A 17,132-nucleotide genomic window follows, 5' to 3' on the forward strand; every position below is an offset into this window, starting at 1 on the left:
TTGGCACTACAATTGAAAATTTGAATAATAAAGTTTTTTCAGTGATGTACTTGTAATTTGTAAAAACTGGCTTCCTTCCTCTATAATCTTACATGGATATCCTTTCAATGAGTTATTTTTATCGGGGGTTATTTTTGCTCATAATGACATAGGGTTGTTTTTACATGGACTATTTCGAACAGGTTATTGTGTTGTGAGATATTTTAACTGGGTTATTTTGTCATGCAACCCACTTAAAAGCTTTGGATCACTTTTGAAAGGAGGTATGTATGCATATAAACACCAACAAGATTAAGATCTTGATCTTCTCCAGCCAAAAGAAATATTATTTTAATTTTTATATTTAAGGGGGTCTCCTAGAAGAAGCAATGATATATAAATATCTTATGATTTACTAAAACAATAAGATTAGATGGGAAACATGAAAAATGGAGAGAATTTTTTGAAGATAAAAGATATTTATTCACTACAAAATAAACTTAGAGAGATTAAATTATGAGACCAAAAAATTATACAAGTTTTATTTATGCTATTGGTATGGGATAGTACTACATTGGAACTAGAATGAATAAATATAGAGATGATTTAGGGGTGTTTTAAGTTACAAGAAAAATAAAAATAAAAGCATTAGTTCCTTATGAGGTTTTTCTAATATAAATAGTTACCTTCCTTGTTGAGAATGCACTTATTGTTGGCATTGATGATTGAACTCCTGCAACACTTTAGAAATGACCTATAATTAAAACACCCTATCACACAAGAGAAAAATAATTGATTTGTTATGAAGCTCGAGATTTTTCTATGGAAATCCAATCATCAACTCTTTAATATCTTTTTTTTTTTTGGTTATCCTCAGGGTATCCCCGCATCTCAGCTCAATGCTCGAACCTGGAATCTTACCTTGGCCATTAACAACCAAGTTGGGGCTCAGAAGAGAGATGAGTTGAGGCGAGACTAGTCCCTGGGGCTACACGACTATCAACACTTGCCCCCAAGTTTGCGTGACAGAATAATTCACGGGCCAGGGAGTCGAACCCAAGACCTCGGGGAGCAAACCCGAGACTCAAGCCAACTCCGCTAGCCCGCAAGGGACATCAACTCTTTAATATCTTTCTAATGTTGTAAGAATCACAAAAAATATAGATTTTGGTAAAAAAGTATGAGTTTGAAAGCTAAAAATGATGATCAAAATTCAACAAACAATAAAATTTATCATTACCAAAATTTTAAAAATATAATCACCACTAAAAATTCCTTGAAACTAGCTTTTTGACTATTATTCAATTTTGAAAACATGATACTATATGCACAAGTATGGAAAAACAAAGCTACCATTGTGAAAATGAGTTAGGGCAAGGTGGATCCCAAGTGGTTGGTTGGTGACAAGTAATTGATGCTACTAGATGGGGTGACATATCACTGTGTGGCTAAGCAATAGTGGTAGATGGATTAGGTTTCTCTTGGAGTGGTGCTTTGGTGGTGATTGTGCCAAAACCAATAGTGAAGGAAACACATTCGAGGGAACCAATATGGCTTGGGTGGCATGAGCTAAGCATTAATTTGATAAGGGCCAAAATTAAACCTCGATGAAGTGAACAACCACATATTTTTTAAACATCACCATATTTTAAAATATATCATCAAGATTTACAAAGACGACTGCCTAAAATTGGTGATGCGATTGCATTATAGGATTGATTTGTTTTAATGTTGATCATGACATTGTGTCCTTCATAAAAAAATGATTTTCTATGTGCACTTTGAACCAATATTGGGGAGATACTTGAAGACTCACAAATCTCTCCATTATCAAATGATCCTTGTATAGATAACCTCATACCCCTCGATGGTGTAGATAACACATCCTTTGATGTCAATACTTTGAAGGAGCTTGAGTATATTACAAGTCTTGCATATTTTGATGGTCCAAAGAATTCTCATCCTATTTAGATCACATATTCATCTTTTGTTGTTTATGACAAGATTGGCATCACTACATCCAAGGCTCATATTGTTTTAATGTATCAAGACATTCATTCTCTTTTAGATATAACTACTTGGAATTCCTAGACACATCAACCTCGTTTGTGGAGTCTCACATTACTAATGTGGAGGATTCATTAGAAGTTTTGTATTCTCTTTTTGATGGCAATAATATTATCACATCTTCAATATTTCCAAATACAGATCAAAATTTTCCCTCTCTTGACCTTCCACTTCTTTAATTGCCCATTTCAATCCTATTTTGGAGGAGACATGTTTTTCAGCACGAGGACACAAGAGTTGCATTAAGAGGTACATATTTAGATTTGGATTCCTTATTTATCAAGATTATGGGAATGTCATGTAATCGTTAGTGGATCTATTTCTTCCGAAAGGAAGAAATATTTTTTCTAGGCAATATGGATTGCATTCTATTTGAATATCTCACCATTCACACATGAGCTAATTCATTGTGGGGGATTTAGAGTTTCATCTTTTCTCTCATATAAGAGGATATACATTGTACATTTGTGACACAAAAAAAAATTAGGGGGTCATGCTGAGTCCTCCTTTCTTTCACCATATGTACACGTGCAAGATTATATTTTTCTTTTTTGGAGAGTTGTTTTTTCTTCTAAGTTCTTTTTTCTTTGATTATTAGATTTAATATTTTTATAGATGGTTATCTCATTAGGCCTTATAGTCAAAATCCATCCATGCATTCATCATTACTACATATTTACATTTCATCATCCTCCCTAAGTTGCTCTTAAGGGAGGTGTTAGATTGAAAAATGAGAAATCATCTAATTAATTATTACTAAGACATATTCACACTAGCATGCTTAATATTACTTAGGTCATGTGATTTTTTGTCTGAAGTCATAGGATTAGGACATATGTAATGATCTAATTATATGTCATCTAGAGCATTGATCTTATTTTTATAACAATTTTTTCATTGTATTGCAATAATAATCTTTTTGATTTTGATGATTGAACTCCGATAACATCCCAAAGATTACTTGCAATTAAAACAATCTATCACACAAGAAAAATAACTAATTTTTTACGAAGCTTGAGATTTAATTAGCTACAAAAGGATTATTATTGCAATATATATTGAAGTCCTTATTATAAGAACATGGAAACACTAGATGAGGATATAATTAGATCATGACATGTGTCCTAACTCTATGACTTCAATGAAAAAATACACAACTTAGTAAGCTTAAACATGCTAGTGTGAATAGGTCTTAATAATTAGGCAATAATCTACCTTTTTCACTTTAATAATTGTGATGGTCTGTCTCTTAAGATATTTGAAAAAAGTAAACATATAAATATACATAGATGGTCTAAAGTTTTCATCAAAGAAATTTAGAACAACAAAAATAAGAAATGGATGAAACAAAACAAGAAGTAGATAAATAAATGAAATAATAACTTGAAATCACCTAAAATAAAATAAAATAAAATGTTATGAAAACTGTGTGCGGGAAAAGTGGGTCTATGAAACTCAAAATGTGAAAATGCAGTCTCAAAGAGCTTGTTCACACACCCACAAGACTTCTTGGTGCAAGTTATGGAGTCATGAGGAATGACTCAACTTCCCAAGGTAGGTTCCATGGTTCTCTATCTCACAAGGTCCCTCAAGCCAATGCCTTTGCTCTCAGATCACTGAGCAAAGTGACTTAGGGATGACGAATGCAAGAAAGGGGGATGCTTTAGATTGATTTTAACATGAAATGCATCCTATCTATGCATGATTCTACAAATGAAGTAAACTAGATTATAAGATGACAAGGTTAGTAGCAATACTATCCTAACATGATATACTAGTTAATGATTTAAGCTAATGATAAAGGAAATACTCTAAAATGTTTATTAGATTCATTCATATTACAAAGAGAAGTTAGATGTATTGATAAATTTGAGCATAAATGAGATACTAAAAGCTTTTATGGATCCTTAAAATGGAGGAATGAGAGCTCTATTTATAGTGAAAATAGGGCAATGGATGGTCAAGATTGGAGGAGTTAATCAAGGGTCAGGATTGAAAGTTATCAATCCATGTTTACAATTTTCACCAATGTAATGGTGACAATTGTCAACACAAGACTGCTTGAGAAGACCTCATGGTAACCTTAGAAGGTAAGGGTTAAGGTTAGGTTAGGGTTATCCAATGGATAAAGCTTTTACCCAAGGGGTAAACTCTTGTGCAAAGGTTAAAGGGATAACCATGGTCAAAGCAATAAATGCTTGATGAGACCCCTGGGTTAGATGAGGGTTAAGTTAGTAAAAAAGTCTCTAACCATGCCACTAAGGGTTAGTTAACCATTAATGATTTGAAGACTTTGGGGACAAATTTATAAGAGTCCTTCCAAATTTGGGGGTATTCAACAAGTTAGCTTGTTGAAGGCATAAAGGCTTTAATGCCTTTTGAAGACTTTACTCCAAATTTGAGAAGTGACCTCAAATTTAGGGAAAAGGGATAATGAATGGGTTTGGGTTAATTGATTAGGATTAGATGGATTCTAGAAGAATTTAGGAAGGGGATTAAGATGCAAGTGGGAGATGTAGGAAAATGCAAGTGGATGAGGAATAATAGGATTAATTAAAATAAATTGCTTTATTTCAATTTGGTTGCAAGTTGTGAATAAATAAATTAGATTTATTTAATTGGGGTAAACTATTAATTAAATGTAAATTTAATTAAAAAGTAGGGAGAAGGGATTTAATTAAATAAAATGATTTATTCAATTAAATGACATAAAGGGCTTAAGCAAATTTAACTAAATAAATTGAATAATTTATTTAATTAAATAGAAGAATGTGGGTGATTTAATTAAATTAGATTTAACTAAATAGAGGAATGAGAATAAAATGAACATTGAATATTCATTTAGAAATATGATCATTTTTATACGTCTACAAAAACATTTTCAATAACCCAAATCAATATTGATGTGAAAAAAATAGATAAAAGAGACAAAAATAAATAATATATACTTTTTGCACATCTAAAATAATTGAAATAGAAAAACTACTTTTTGCACATCTAAAATAATTGAAATAGAAAAACAACTTGAAACATTTTGTAACATTCAAATTGAATATTTAAATATACTTGAAACATTATGTAACATTCAAATTGAATATTTAAATATTTTAACAATTAATTCATTGTAAAAATTTACTTTAAAATTAAGGAAAAAAAATCTATTACCTATTTAATAGTAATTCATCTTTTTTTAAAAATTCCTAATTACATAAGCTACCTTTAGCCTTGTATTCATTGAAAGCCACCTCTCCAATACGAATAAAAAGGAAGCAGCAGCGCGTAAATGGAAGCGGCTTCCTGACCAACCCACTTGTTTCCTTATGAATTCAAAGTGCTTCCTCAGATTTGTGAATCGGGCCATGGATAAATTACACATTTTATGACGTGTATATAATGGGAGGGTGGAGGCTTATCAGACAGGCCGCTCAAACCCTTCACGCTCGCTCCAAAACACTTAATTCCGCTCACTCTTCATTATTACACAGTCGCTCCCTGTGCTCAAACTCACATAATACGATTGATCTAAGCCAATATGCGCCGGAGCTCATCAGAAATTTCTCAATCATCGCTCATGTCGATCACGGTAAATCTACGCTGGCAGACCGTCTCTTGGAGCTCACCGGAACAATTAAGAAAGGCCATGGCCAGCCACAGTATCTGGACAAATTACAGGTACGCTTCTTTAAACCCTAAGCTGTTAAAACCCTAACAGTAGTTTTCTATTTACGCGAAACCCTATTTCTACCGCTCAAAAGCCAAACATACAACAGAAAGAAATAACTCAAATTAATGTCCATAAGTGACTAAACTAGCTGAATAGGTCTCAAAAAGTATGATTGTTATTTCATAGCAGTGCCTTTATAGAAAAGAACCCAAGGAGCTCTTGGGCGTTGAATGTGCTTTACCTTAAATTGTTGCGACCATTTTTGTAAAAGAACAATGTACAAGACATCCGGAGATGTGAAAAATTAAGAGACTTAAGACTTCCGCAGCCAATGACTGGAAAATGAAGCCTTTGGATGAGAGCTATGTTTGAATTTTTAACCATTGACTTTACATAATCCTAAGATGTTTGTGGACTACGTTGTTGATTAGAGTTCCTATTATAGAGAACTATTTGAAGTACAATCGACATCCCATGGGCCTAGCCTAGGAATGGTGTTAAGTATTTATAGTTTTTACTAACTGTTATGTAAGTTGCTCGCTAATAGTTAGAAATGGGCGATTAATCCTATTTTTCCATCTGCATACATAATTTATAAAATAGGTACATTCAATTAATTGTTCCTTAGGTTGTGGAACTTTTAAAACTTTTCGCAAGATGGATCTCACATAAACCCATGTGATGGTTAAGGTTGTTTGGGTGTTTGTTGACTTAAGTAGCTTCCTTGAAATGCCTCTTGTAGCAATATACTTGAGCAAAACACTTTGATAAAGAATGATGACAAAAGACGTTCAAATTCTTTGTAAGTGAATATTGCAAAAAGTATGCAGAAGTTCTTTCAGTATAACCATAAGATTCTCAATATCTAGTCTATCAAGGATAGTGAGAGAGTGTTATGTAGATCCCATCAGTACTTACATGACACTCTTCTTTCTTCACTGTTTATATTTGTCACTGGTAGATTAACTAGCCTAAGTGTCATGTAGACTAATTTTTATGATAGCAATAGCAAACGAAATTTGAATTTATCAAAAATATTTACTAGACAAATGGATTAAAATGATTGGTTATTTGCCACTGGTAGATTAACTAGTCCAAGTGAAGCTAATATTGAATATAGGTATTTTTGAACTTTTGGCATTGGAATCCCTTAGTATTAAGTTTGTAGGTTTGACTAAATCAAACTGAGTTTTGCCCGTCTATGAAGTTCACAAGTTGATGCATTAAGCAAGTTCTTAGAATTTGCTGTGGCTTCCAAATCTGAGCATGGATACATTACCAATTTTTTATAAACCTTGAAATCGTGAATAGTACTTTCATGACTTAGCTTTAAATTTTCTGGCATTGCAGCATTCATTCTGTTGCTTCATGATTCTCTCAGTGCAGCTTACTGCCACTTTATATTCTTGTTTTATTACAGCTATGTATTTTTTATTCAATATGTACTTTTTGGACTATATGCTTCATCTCAATTCTCTTGCTGATTCAAGGCCACTAGTGGAAATTAGTAACTAAATTAAAGTAGTACAGTTTGAAGAGAATACCGACCAATATCAAATCTACCCTGAAATGCATTTTGCACAATGTTTCAGAACAAAGGAAAACCATTTATTTTTAAAGTACCTAACAAGGTCCTTCAAGAGTTTGTAGAAAGTGTAATATCTACATGAAGGGTTACTCATATGGTTTCCAATAGATCAGTCATCCTGATGGTGGGGCATGAGGGTGTGACTTGAAATGCCAATTCTCTCAAAGAATTTGTTTGCATTTATCTCAAAGTTCTTTCTTTCAAAAAATCTATAGCAGTATAATCTTGGAAGTATCTTGTAGTGTAGTATCTGATCAAAAGTTCTTTACCTTTAGGATTAACCTAATGTTGGGCATACCAGAAGCTGCTTTAGAGGGTGGTTGTTGTGGGAATGAAATGGATTATTACCAATTCTGCGATTTCATGTTCTGTTGGAGTAGCTATCATGAATGGAGACCTCAGCATGTGTTCAATTCCAGCTTAAAATGCAGGACAGAGAGTGACAGTCTGCATGAAATATAAGTGTCAAGTTGTCAACATTTGGATTGTTGATTTGGTGAATAACAACACCCATATGGGCTGGAAGAGGGATGGATTTGGATGCATCGAACAGTCAATTAGTTTGATAACATTTACTACCAGTGCAATAGCAAAATGATTGACTCAGAGCAAAATCTTGGGATAAGTAGGACACCAGATTGTCTTTAGTGCGGTTCAGATTCTACAACTTTTACAAAGATACTAAGCTTAATATTTCAAAGGACTTCATAAAAGGCCCAAAGTGCTCAAGGATTTGGACCAGTCTCTGCAGAAACCACGTTTTGCATTCTAAATGATCTGTAATTGCTACAAATGCTGGCATTTATGGCTGCAAATTCACCTAACTACTCATATACTTCACTCTAAAATGTTTTCAATGAATTTTAGTGTTAAACTATGCTCACAATTCACTGGTAAAAACAAAAGCAAATGCCATAAACACTATACACATTTTTAACATGAGAAACACCCAATTTGTGAGGAAAAACTTAATTTGATAGGTGCCAAATAGCAGTCCTATCTTATTTATTACATCTATAATGTCCCTATTTTGAAATAGGATTTAATAATAAATAATAATAGACAAAAAATAATATTATATAATTAAAATTTAATTAAGTTAATGAATGATCAAAAGGCATGGAATGAAGAGTTGTGACTCTCTCAAACATGATATACAAGAGGGAGAAGAGATCATTTGAAAAGGGATAAGGAGGAGGGAAGAAATGAATGAACCATGTGAATCAAGGAAGGATTAATGGAAGAAGAAAGGAATGGGAAGTAGATAAGGTTGTGTCTTTTTCAAAGGTCAAGAATCATGGAGGAATAGGAAAATCATTCCTATAAAAAAAGAGCAACTTGCAGCAGAAAAAGGGCAGATCTCTGAAGTTTAGTAGCAGAAGATTAAATAGGAAATATATGCAGATCTGAGTGAATTATATTCAGGATTTATGAGCAGATCAAAGGGGGAAATTAGGGAAGATAATTCCTATTCAGAGCAGATATAAAGGAGAATAGATTGATCAAACAGTAGGGCCAATAAGAGAAGATCGACCCCTATATATATATAAGCAATCAGATCAGTAAATCATTTTTTATTGCAGGCTGTAGCATTACTGTTCAATTGTGGATCACAACCTGGATCTATCTTGTTCAACAATTGAAATTATATCTCTAATTCTATGCATTCCTTGCTTGGCTTGGAATTGTGATTTTAGGGTAAAAACTAGGGCATTCACAAAAGGGGACATTGCAATTGGTATCAGAGCATGATCCTGCCAGTCTGCAGGGAAAAGCTAAAACAATGAAATGCATTCTATTCAAAAGCAATTTGAAGGTCTGAGAGAGGGATCTATAAACTTAGTTCAAAAATAAAATCAAGTAGACCATCATTGCATGTCTATATATGTATGCGTGTGCTGAGCATGCTTGCTCCATGTATATTTAATATGCGTGCTTTTCTCATGAATGCCTTGTGTTTGCTTCATGTTTGATATGTTTTCAGCATGTATGCCTTGTGTCTTATGTGCATTTATGTGCTGCTTCATGACTGATGTATGTCCACTCCATGAGTGCCTTTCTCATATATGCTTTCTACCTTATGTGTAGTTATGTATTGCTTCGTGCTTTACATGTGTGCTTCATGCCTCCGTGTATTTATGTGAATTAATTCATGTTTTACATGTTTTACGTGTATGCTTCATGCCTCCGTGTATTTATGTGAATTAATTCATGTCTTACATGTTTTACGTGTATGCTTCATGCTTTATGCCTTGCGTGTATTCATGTGTATGATTCATACTTTACATGTAGTCATGTGTATAATTCACATGTATTTGTGTGTATACTTCATGCTTTACGTGTATGCTTCATTTCTTACATGTATTCATGTGTATACTTCAAACTTTACACCTTGCGTGTATTTGTGTGTATGATTCATGCTTTATGTGTATTCATGTGTATACTTGTTGTGACATATTCACACATCGCCCCATTGCAAATGGGGATCCCTGCTTTTTGCTCTCTAGGGTTTGTTTTCTGGGTCTTTTAGGGTTTGTCTGTTAGCCTTTGCATTTTGAGTGTCGCCAGGGGATCAATAGGATGGTAGGCTTTGCTTGAGCCAGGGGAGTCAGCAGGTGCTCCAGGTTAGGGTTTCTTTGAGAGTCTTCCTTAGGGTCTGGTTTTGCCCTTGTTGCTAATTGTGTCTTGCTTGGTGAGTGGGTATCATTCTTGAAGGTCTGAGCTAGGTCAAGTTGGTGAGTGATGAAGTCTGGAATGTCATCCTGATCTTCAAATGCCCTGAAATTTGGCTAAGTCTGGAATGTCTTGATCCTGAAATTTGGCTAAGTCTGGAATGTCCTGATCCTGAAATTTGACTAAGTCTGGAAAACTGAAGAATCCTCCAAAAACTAGATTTTGCAATATAACTCCTGGAGGTCCGAAACCACTCTCAAACATCCTGACAGTATATATGGAATATAACTTAAAGTATAAGTGACTTATACTTAAATGTTATATTCCATAAAATGATCCTGACGGAGAGACCAAAATGTCAAATTTCGCTCCTGACCCTTCCAAAGGGTCCAGAGCGAAATTCTCCATAAGACATTCTACTTTGACCAAAACCTAGAACTAACGCATTCCCAGGCTTGAATGAAGGTAAAAACGCTTGTTTGAATGAAGAAATGTGAAAATGAAGTCATGATCTTGGCCAAGAATAGGGATTTCGCTCTTGACCCTTCCAAAGGGTCCAGAGCGAAAATCCTTGACGACCTCAAATTCTCACTTATCAAGGCCAAATTTCTAGTTCCTAAGGTATGTTTGAAGGTATTTTCGAATGTTCTAGCCTTGTCAAGATTGAAAGATGAAGGATTTTAGTCAAGAAGATGAATTTCGCTCCTGACCCTTCCAGAGGGTCCAGAGTGAAATTCTTGAAAACACTCATTTTTCATTTAGCAAGAGTCAAGACCAAGGTGGAGATGCATGAGGAAGGATCTATGTTTGCCTCCCAAAGAGGATGAAAATAGGAAAAGTCAAGGATCCAACCCAAAACAAGAAATTCCTTCTTGACCCTTCCAAAGGGTCCAGAGCGAAAATCTTAGTAGCCCACATTTCCTTCCCAATTTTGGCTAAGTGTTGGTTTCTAAGGCATGTTTGAGGATGAATTGATATGTTTTTGCCTGGAGATGGAGTTGATTGATTTTGAAGAACAAGATTTTGGCCTAAAAGAGAATTTCGCTCCTGACCCTCCCAAAGGGTCCAGAGCGAAATTCATCATAAACCTTATTTGTTGCCTTGAATGGACTAGAAACCTTGTTCCTAATGTGGAAAATGATCTAATTTTGCCTTAGGAGGTGGTTTGAAGTTTGAAAAGTGAGCAATCTAGCCTGGAATGAGATTTTCGCTCCTGACCCTTCCAAAGGGTCCAAAGCGAAAATCTTCTTGAAGCTCATTTCCTCCTAAGTTTGACTAAATTTTGATTTGCAGGGTATCTTGGAAGGAAGGATGGACATTCTTGTTGCCTTTGAAATGTTTGAAAGCATTGAAAATGAAGGATTTAGGACCAAAAAGCAAATTTCGCAAAAAGCAAATTTCGCTCCTGACTCTTCCAAAGGGTCTAGAGCGAAATTCCTAAAAACTTTTATTTTTGCATTGAAGAAGGTCAAGTTCTTGGTCTTTTATGAATTGTATGGAAGGGAGATAGCTTGTCTTTGCCTCTTGAAGATGTTTTGAATTGAAAAAATGAAGAATCTAGCCCAAGCCAAGATTTTCGCTCCTAACCCTTCCAAAGGGTCCAGAGCGAAAATCTCTCTAAGAGGCATTTCTTTCCTTGTTTGGCCAAATCTTGATGACCAAGGCATGTTGAAGGAGATAATTGACATGTTGGAATCCTTGGGGATGCTTGGAAGTTATGAAAATGAAGGATTTTAGCCAAGAAAGGAAATTTCGCTCCTGATCCTCCCAAAGGGTCCAGAGCGAAATTCCTTATAAGCCTACTTTTTGACCTTTCTTGGACATGAAACCTTGTTCCTAGGGCAATGAAAGATGAAATTCTACCTTGCAAAGAAGTTTCAAGTTGAAAAAAAATGATGATTTTTGGTCAAGAATGAGAATTTCGCTCCTGACCCTTCCAAAGGGTCCAGAGCGAATTCTCTCAAAACTTCTCTTTGCTATCAATTTTTTGCTAGATCAAGTGTGGGATAAGGTAAAATCAAGGAGAAGTTGCCCTTGAGAGTGACTTTAAGTTGCTAGAAACCATGAAAGATGAAGGAATTGAGCTTAAAAGTGATTTTTGCTCCTGATCCTTCCAAAGGGTCTAGAGCGAAAATCCTAAAAACCATCTTTTCTTCCAAAATTTGAGCAAAGTTAAACTTGGACAAGGGTGAGAGAAGTCATTTGGATTGCCTTAGAATGGATTTTGGTCACCAAGAATGCAAATTTTGAAGCCAAATGAGAATTTCGCTCCTGACCCTTCCAAAGGGTCCAGAGCGAAATTCCTAGGATCACCCTTTTTTCCTTGCAAATGAAGTCAAGTTTTTGGTTTTTATACCCTGGAGAGGAGTGAGGCAAGGTGTTCTAAGTCTTGGAGGTAATTTGAAGTTGAAAGGATGGAGAAATAGCCCTAAAACAAGATTTTCGCTCCTGACCCTTCCAAAGGGTCCAGAGTGAAAATCCCAAAATCTACCTATTCCCTTCAAATTTTTGCTAAGCTATGCCTAGACCAAGGTAAAAGATGCTCATATACTTATACATATACATATACATATAGTACTTGAAAAACTAGTTTTGAAAAGATGTATGACAGTATTACAGTGTAAGAATTACATTTCAAATGAGACTATAGGAAATTTGAAATACTAAATCTAAATACCAAGATTTCTAAGTTGTGTTGTTATATGGAGCCTAATCAAACTCGGAGGTTAGATTTTTCCTACTTCTATCGGCGCAGTTTCTCCCTATATTTTTCAACGGGGGTTTGGGGGCAGCGCCCCCAAGTTGGAGTCAAGGGGCATCGCCCCTTGTGGGGTCAAGGGGCAGCGCCCCTTGTGCGTTCCTGTCGCGATACAGGGCGGGGTCGAGGGGCAGCGCCCCGCGAGGCCAAAAATACTTTTATTATTTTCTTAAGACGTTGGGTGTTATTTTTCTATTGGCCCACGTCCAATTAGAGTTACCCCTTAACCCTCAAAAAACTTAAAAACTCACTTTTTTTTTTAAATTTTAATTTTAAACATTGCATATAAGTGGGGGCGACAGGAGACGTCTGGGCATCTCCCCGTCTTTGGAGAGATGTCTGCACGTCTCTTGAAGGACGGGGAGACGCTTGGGCGTCTCCCAAGGAGACGTGGAGGCGTCTCCATGTCTCTCTGGGAGACGCCCAGACGTCTCCCAAGGAGATGTCTCCATGTCTCCTTGGGAGATGCGGGGATGTCTCCGCGTCCCGACGGCGCTTGGGTGGTGGTGGCGGTGGCGGGACGGTGGGGGACGTCGTGTCCCTGTCCCCCCGTCCCCGAGACGTTTCTGACGGGGGAATGCGCCCAAAAAGGGGGGGGACGCGTCCCCGTGGAACACTGTGATTTTAGGTCAGAGGAGGAAAATCGCTCTTGACCCTTCCAAAGGGTCTATGGCGAAAATCCTTCAATCACCTATTTTGCCTTGCAAAATCAAGTTAATCTTGGGTTGGATGAAAGAAGAGAAGTATTTCCTTGCCTTGTGAGGAGAATTCAAGATGAAATGATGAAGAAGGGACCTGCAAAAAGTGAATTTCGCTCCTGACCCTTCCAAAGGGTCCAGAGCGAAATTCATCAAAATCCCTATTTTCTCCTTGTGTCAAGTCAAGACTTTGAGTCCTAAGGCGTAGTTGAGGTTGAAATGATGTTTCTTTGCCCTGTAGGATGAATTGAAGTGAAGGAGATGAGGAATTAAGACCTAAATCTTGAATTTCGCTCTTGACCCTTCCAAAGGATCCAGAGCGAAATTCTTAAAACCTCCATTTTTGCCCCAAATTTACATCAAGCTTGGTGTTGGTTGAGAATGAGGACGTCCTTGGGCATGTATCTAGGCAAGTATGATCACTAGGTGAGAAGAATTTGAGCCAGGAATGCAAAATTCGCTCTTGACCCTTCCAAAGGGTCCAGGGCGAAATTCCTATAGGGCCTATCCCTGGAAAGACTCTTGAACAACTTAATTTTGATGTCTTCTTGTTGACGATTTAAGGTATAAAATGCTATGTTGAAATGAATTTATTATGTGTCCTTAATCATCTTTTTGTTTGTCTTGCAGTTAAAAGGAGACCAGGGCAAGACAAGGACGGCCTTCTCTAGCCCAGCATCATCAAGGACGACCTCTTCCAGTCCAGCATTTGAAGGAAAGGTACACTATCCATCCTGCACATCGAAGACAAAGGAAGTTAAAGCAAGGGTTTGTTGAAGAAGCAGACAGTTTCAGAAGAGTTGATTAAAGTTAGCTTCTCAGCATCATCAAATTGAATATCTACCAAGTTGCAAGTGTCAGACAAGGTGGCATCCTAGTCATCACTCCTCCAGTTGGATTGGTCCACCTCAGCGTGTCTAGATTCAATGTACCTACCCCGGTTATCCATTGGTCAAATATTTCAGAGAAGACATGTGTCCAAATAATGCAATTATTTCATTGGCCAAAATTGAGTTTGTTGTAACAAAACCCTAATTAGGGTTTTCATTGTAAAATCTCGGCCATTGATCTCAAGTTGATCTGAGCCATCGAATTGTATTAAGGGCGCTATATAAGCCCTGGCTCCTCATTTTGTAAAGGCTAACAATAGTTAGTCAATAGTTGATAGTAGGTGAATAGTTAGCTAGTAGTGAATAGTCAGTTGATAGAATAGCAAGAGAAGGCAAAGATTGTTGCCAAGATGTTGTTGTAAAAGACTTGTAAAACTTAATTGAAGAAATGGTGAAATCTATGGGTCGATTCAACAATTTGCATGGTCTTTATACTTCTCAGATTTGATTTCATGTTATTAGATGAGTGGAAGAAATGTGTTTGATTGATGGTGAAATTTGTATATCCATACTACTAGCAGTTTGTTGATTGCAGACTTGCCTTGTGTAGTCAACTGGAATCATTCAGCTTAAGCTTAACTTCAATTGTCGCTTCTTCATTGATATGCATCAGCCTAATGGTGTCTATGCTTGTAGCGATGATCTGAACATCATAAAGCTTTCCTCCAAAGATCGCACTAACCTTGTGGAGATGGTCTTGGGATGTCAAGACAAGACTTAGTTAGAATTTCATCAAAGGTCATTCATTGTTCCTACATTCTTAGTGTCAGAATTAGATCCTTCCCTCGCCCTCATCCTTTTTTCCCCTTTTTCAAAAAATCTAGGCTAGTGAAATCCTGTGTTCCAGCAATATTCAAAGCAAATCAGACGTTTAGGTTGTCAAGTGTAAGTCCCCTTGTGATTCCAACAAAATCACATCATACCGCGAAGAACTTATCCACGAGTAGAGATCCTACATGACAGGAACCTTGAAGCTTCTCCGATTGATCCTTCTGCGATATCTTTAGCATTCGGGAGCTTTATTCAAGAGAGGATAAGGTACCTTTAGGTATTTTATTCTGTGTTTGGTCGTGTACAAAATACACATCAACAATACCTCATACTTTGTGTTTGCTTCATACTAAATGTGTTTCAGCATGTTTACTCCTGTGTTTTATATGCATACCCTTCTCATGTATGCTTGGTGTCTTATATATATGATTCATATCTTACATGCATTTATGTGTTTGCCTCATGTCTGTAATGGTGTGTTGGCCTTCCTAATGTATGCCTTATGTCGTGAATATGTTTCGCATCATGTTTGATGTGTTTTCAACAAGTTTGTTCCATGTGTGTTTTCAAAGCAATTTCATATTGGGAATCATCTTGAACACTCCATGATCATTGCTTGAGGACAAGCAATCTTGGGTGGGGCGGACTGTAATGTCCCTATTTTGAAATGGGATTTAATAATCAATAGTAATAGACATAAAATAATAAAAATATAATATAATATAATTAAAATGTAATTAAGTTAATGGATGGTCAAAAGGCATGGAATGAAGAGTTGTGACTCTCTCAAACATGAGATATAAGAGGGAGAAGAGATCATTTTAAAAGGGATAAGGAGGAGGGAAGAAATGAATGAACCATGTGAATCAAGGAATGGAAAGTAGATAAGGTTGTGTCTCTTTCAAAGGTCAAGAATCATGGAGGAATTGGAAAATCATTACTAAAAAAAGAGCAAACTTGCAGCAGAAAAAGGGCAGATCTCTGAAGTTTAGTAGCAGAAGAATAAATAGGAAATATACTCAGATCTGAGTGAATAAATTTAGGATTTATGAGCAGATCAAAGGGGGAAATTAGGGAAGATCATTCCTATTTAGAGCAGATATAAAAGAGAATAGATCCATCAAACAGTAGCACCGATAAGAGCAGATCGATCCCTAGCATATATATAAGCAATCAGATCAATAAATCATTATTTATTGCAGGCTGTAGCATTACTGTTCAATTGTGGATCTCAACCTGGATCTATCCTGTTCAACAATTGAAATTATATCTCTAATTCTATTTCATTCCTTGCTTGGCTTGGGATTGTGATTTTAGTGCAAAAACTAGGGCATTCACAAAAAGGGACATTACAATGTCACATTTAGCACAAGAAGATGAATTATGATGTGTCACTTGTTTTATCCTTCCTGTTTGGCCAATGAATTGAATTGAGAGTTTGTTCTTTGTATGTGCTAAGTGCACTGTGCTCTCAATTGTCCAACAACCAATTCCTGACTTTCCTCTTCACTTTAATTCAATATTAGGCTGTACTCCTGTGCGTTGCAGTACTCCACCTTCCTAAGCATCTCAAGTGTTATGGTGTTTTGTATGCTTTCCTTTTTTGAGTTAGCTGTTGCAAAACTATTACTCATTTATAGAACCACACTTTTGTTTACGATTTTGTCCATTGTTGTTTTTATGTATTGTCCCCACTTTGAAATAGAATTTGATAATAAAATTAAAATATTAAAAATTAAATTAAAATATAAAAGAATATAATTAAATATAGTTAAAATTTAATTAAGTTAATGAATGGTCAAAAGACATAAAATGAAAAGTTGCGACTCCCTCAAACATGAGATATAAAAGGGAGAAAAAACCCTCATTTGAAAGGGGATAATTTGGGGAATCAGAATTGCAGATCTGATTTAAATAAGAAGTGCAGATCTGATTGTGAAAGGTTGTGTCCCTTTCAAAGGGCAGAAATAATGAAGAGTTGCTCTCTTTCAAAGGGTGCTAATGGTGAAAGGGTGTATCTCTTGCCAAAGGGCATACATGATGA

At 36.0% G+C, this 17,132-nt stretch overlaps 1 protein-coding gene across 7 annotated transcripts in view; it reads left to right on the top strand.

Moving 5' to 3' along the window:
* Positions 1-5,269: 5,269 nt before the first annotated feature.
* The window catches only part of LOC131075895 (translation factor GUF1 homolog, mitochondrial), a 112,029-nt gene continuing 100,166 nt past the window's right edge, over positions 5,270-17,132 (top strand). For 3 of the 7 annotated variants that reach the window (XR_009113279.1, XR_009113278.1, XM_058012836.1), the window contains exon 1: positions 5,270-5,718. Coding sequence is in view for 1 of the 7 variants with exons in the window: in XM_058012836.1 (XP_057868819.1) it covers positions 5,440-5,718 (279 nt within the window). In the remaining 6 variants the exon portion in view is untranslated. The remainder of the gene's footprint in view (positions 5,719-17,132) is intronic. The other 4 variants (XM_058012840.1, XM_058012838.1, XM_058012839.1 and 1 more) reach the window with 3 other exon arrangements.

The sequence above is a fragment of the Cryptomeria japonica genome, chromosome 3, assembly GCF_030272615.1.
Source record: "Cryptomeria japonica chromosome 3, Sugi_1.0, whole genome shotgun sequence".
NCBI lineage: Eukaryota > Viridiplantae > Streptophyta > Pinopsida > Cupressales > Cupressaceae > Cryptomeria > Cryptomeria japonica.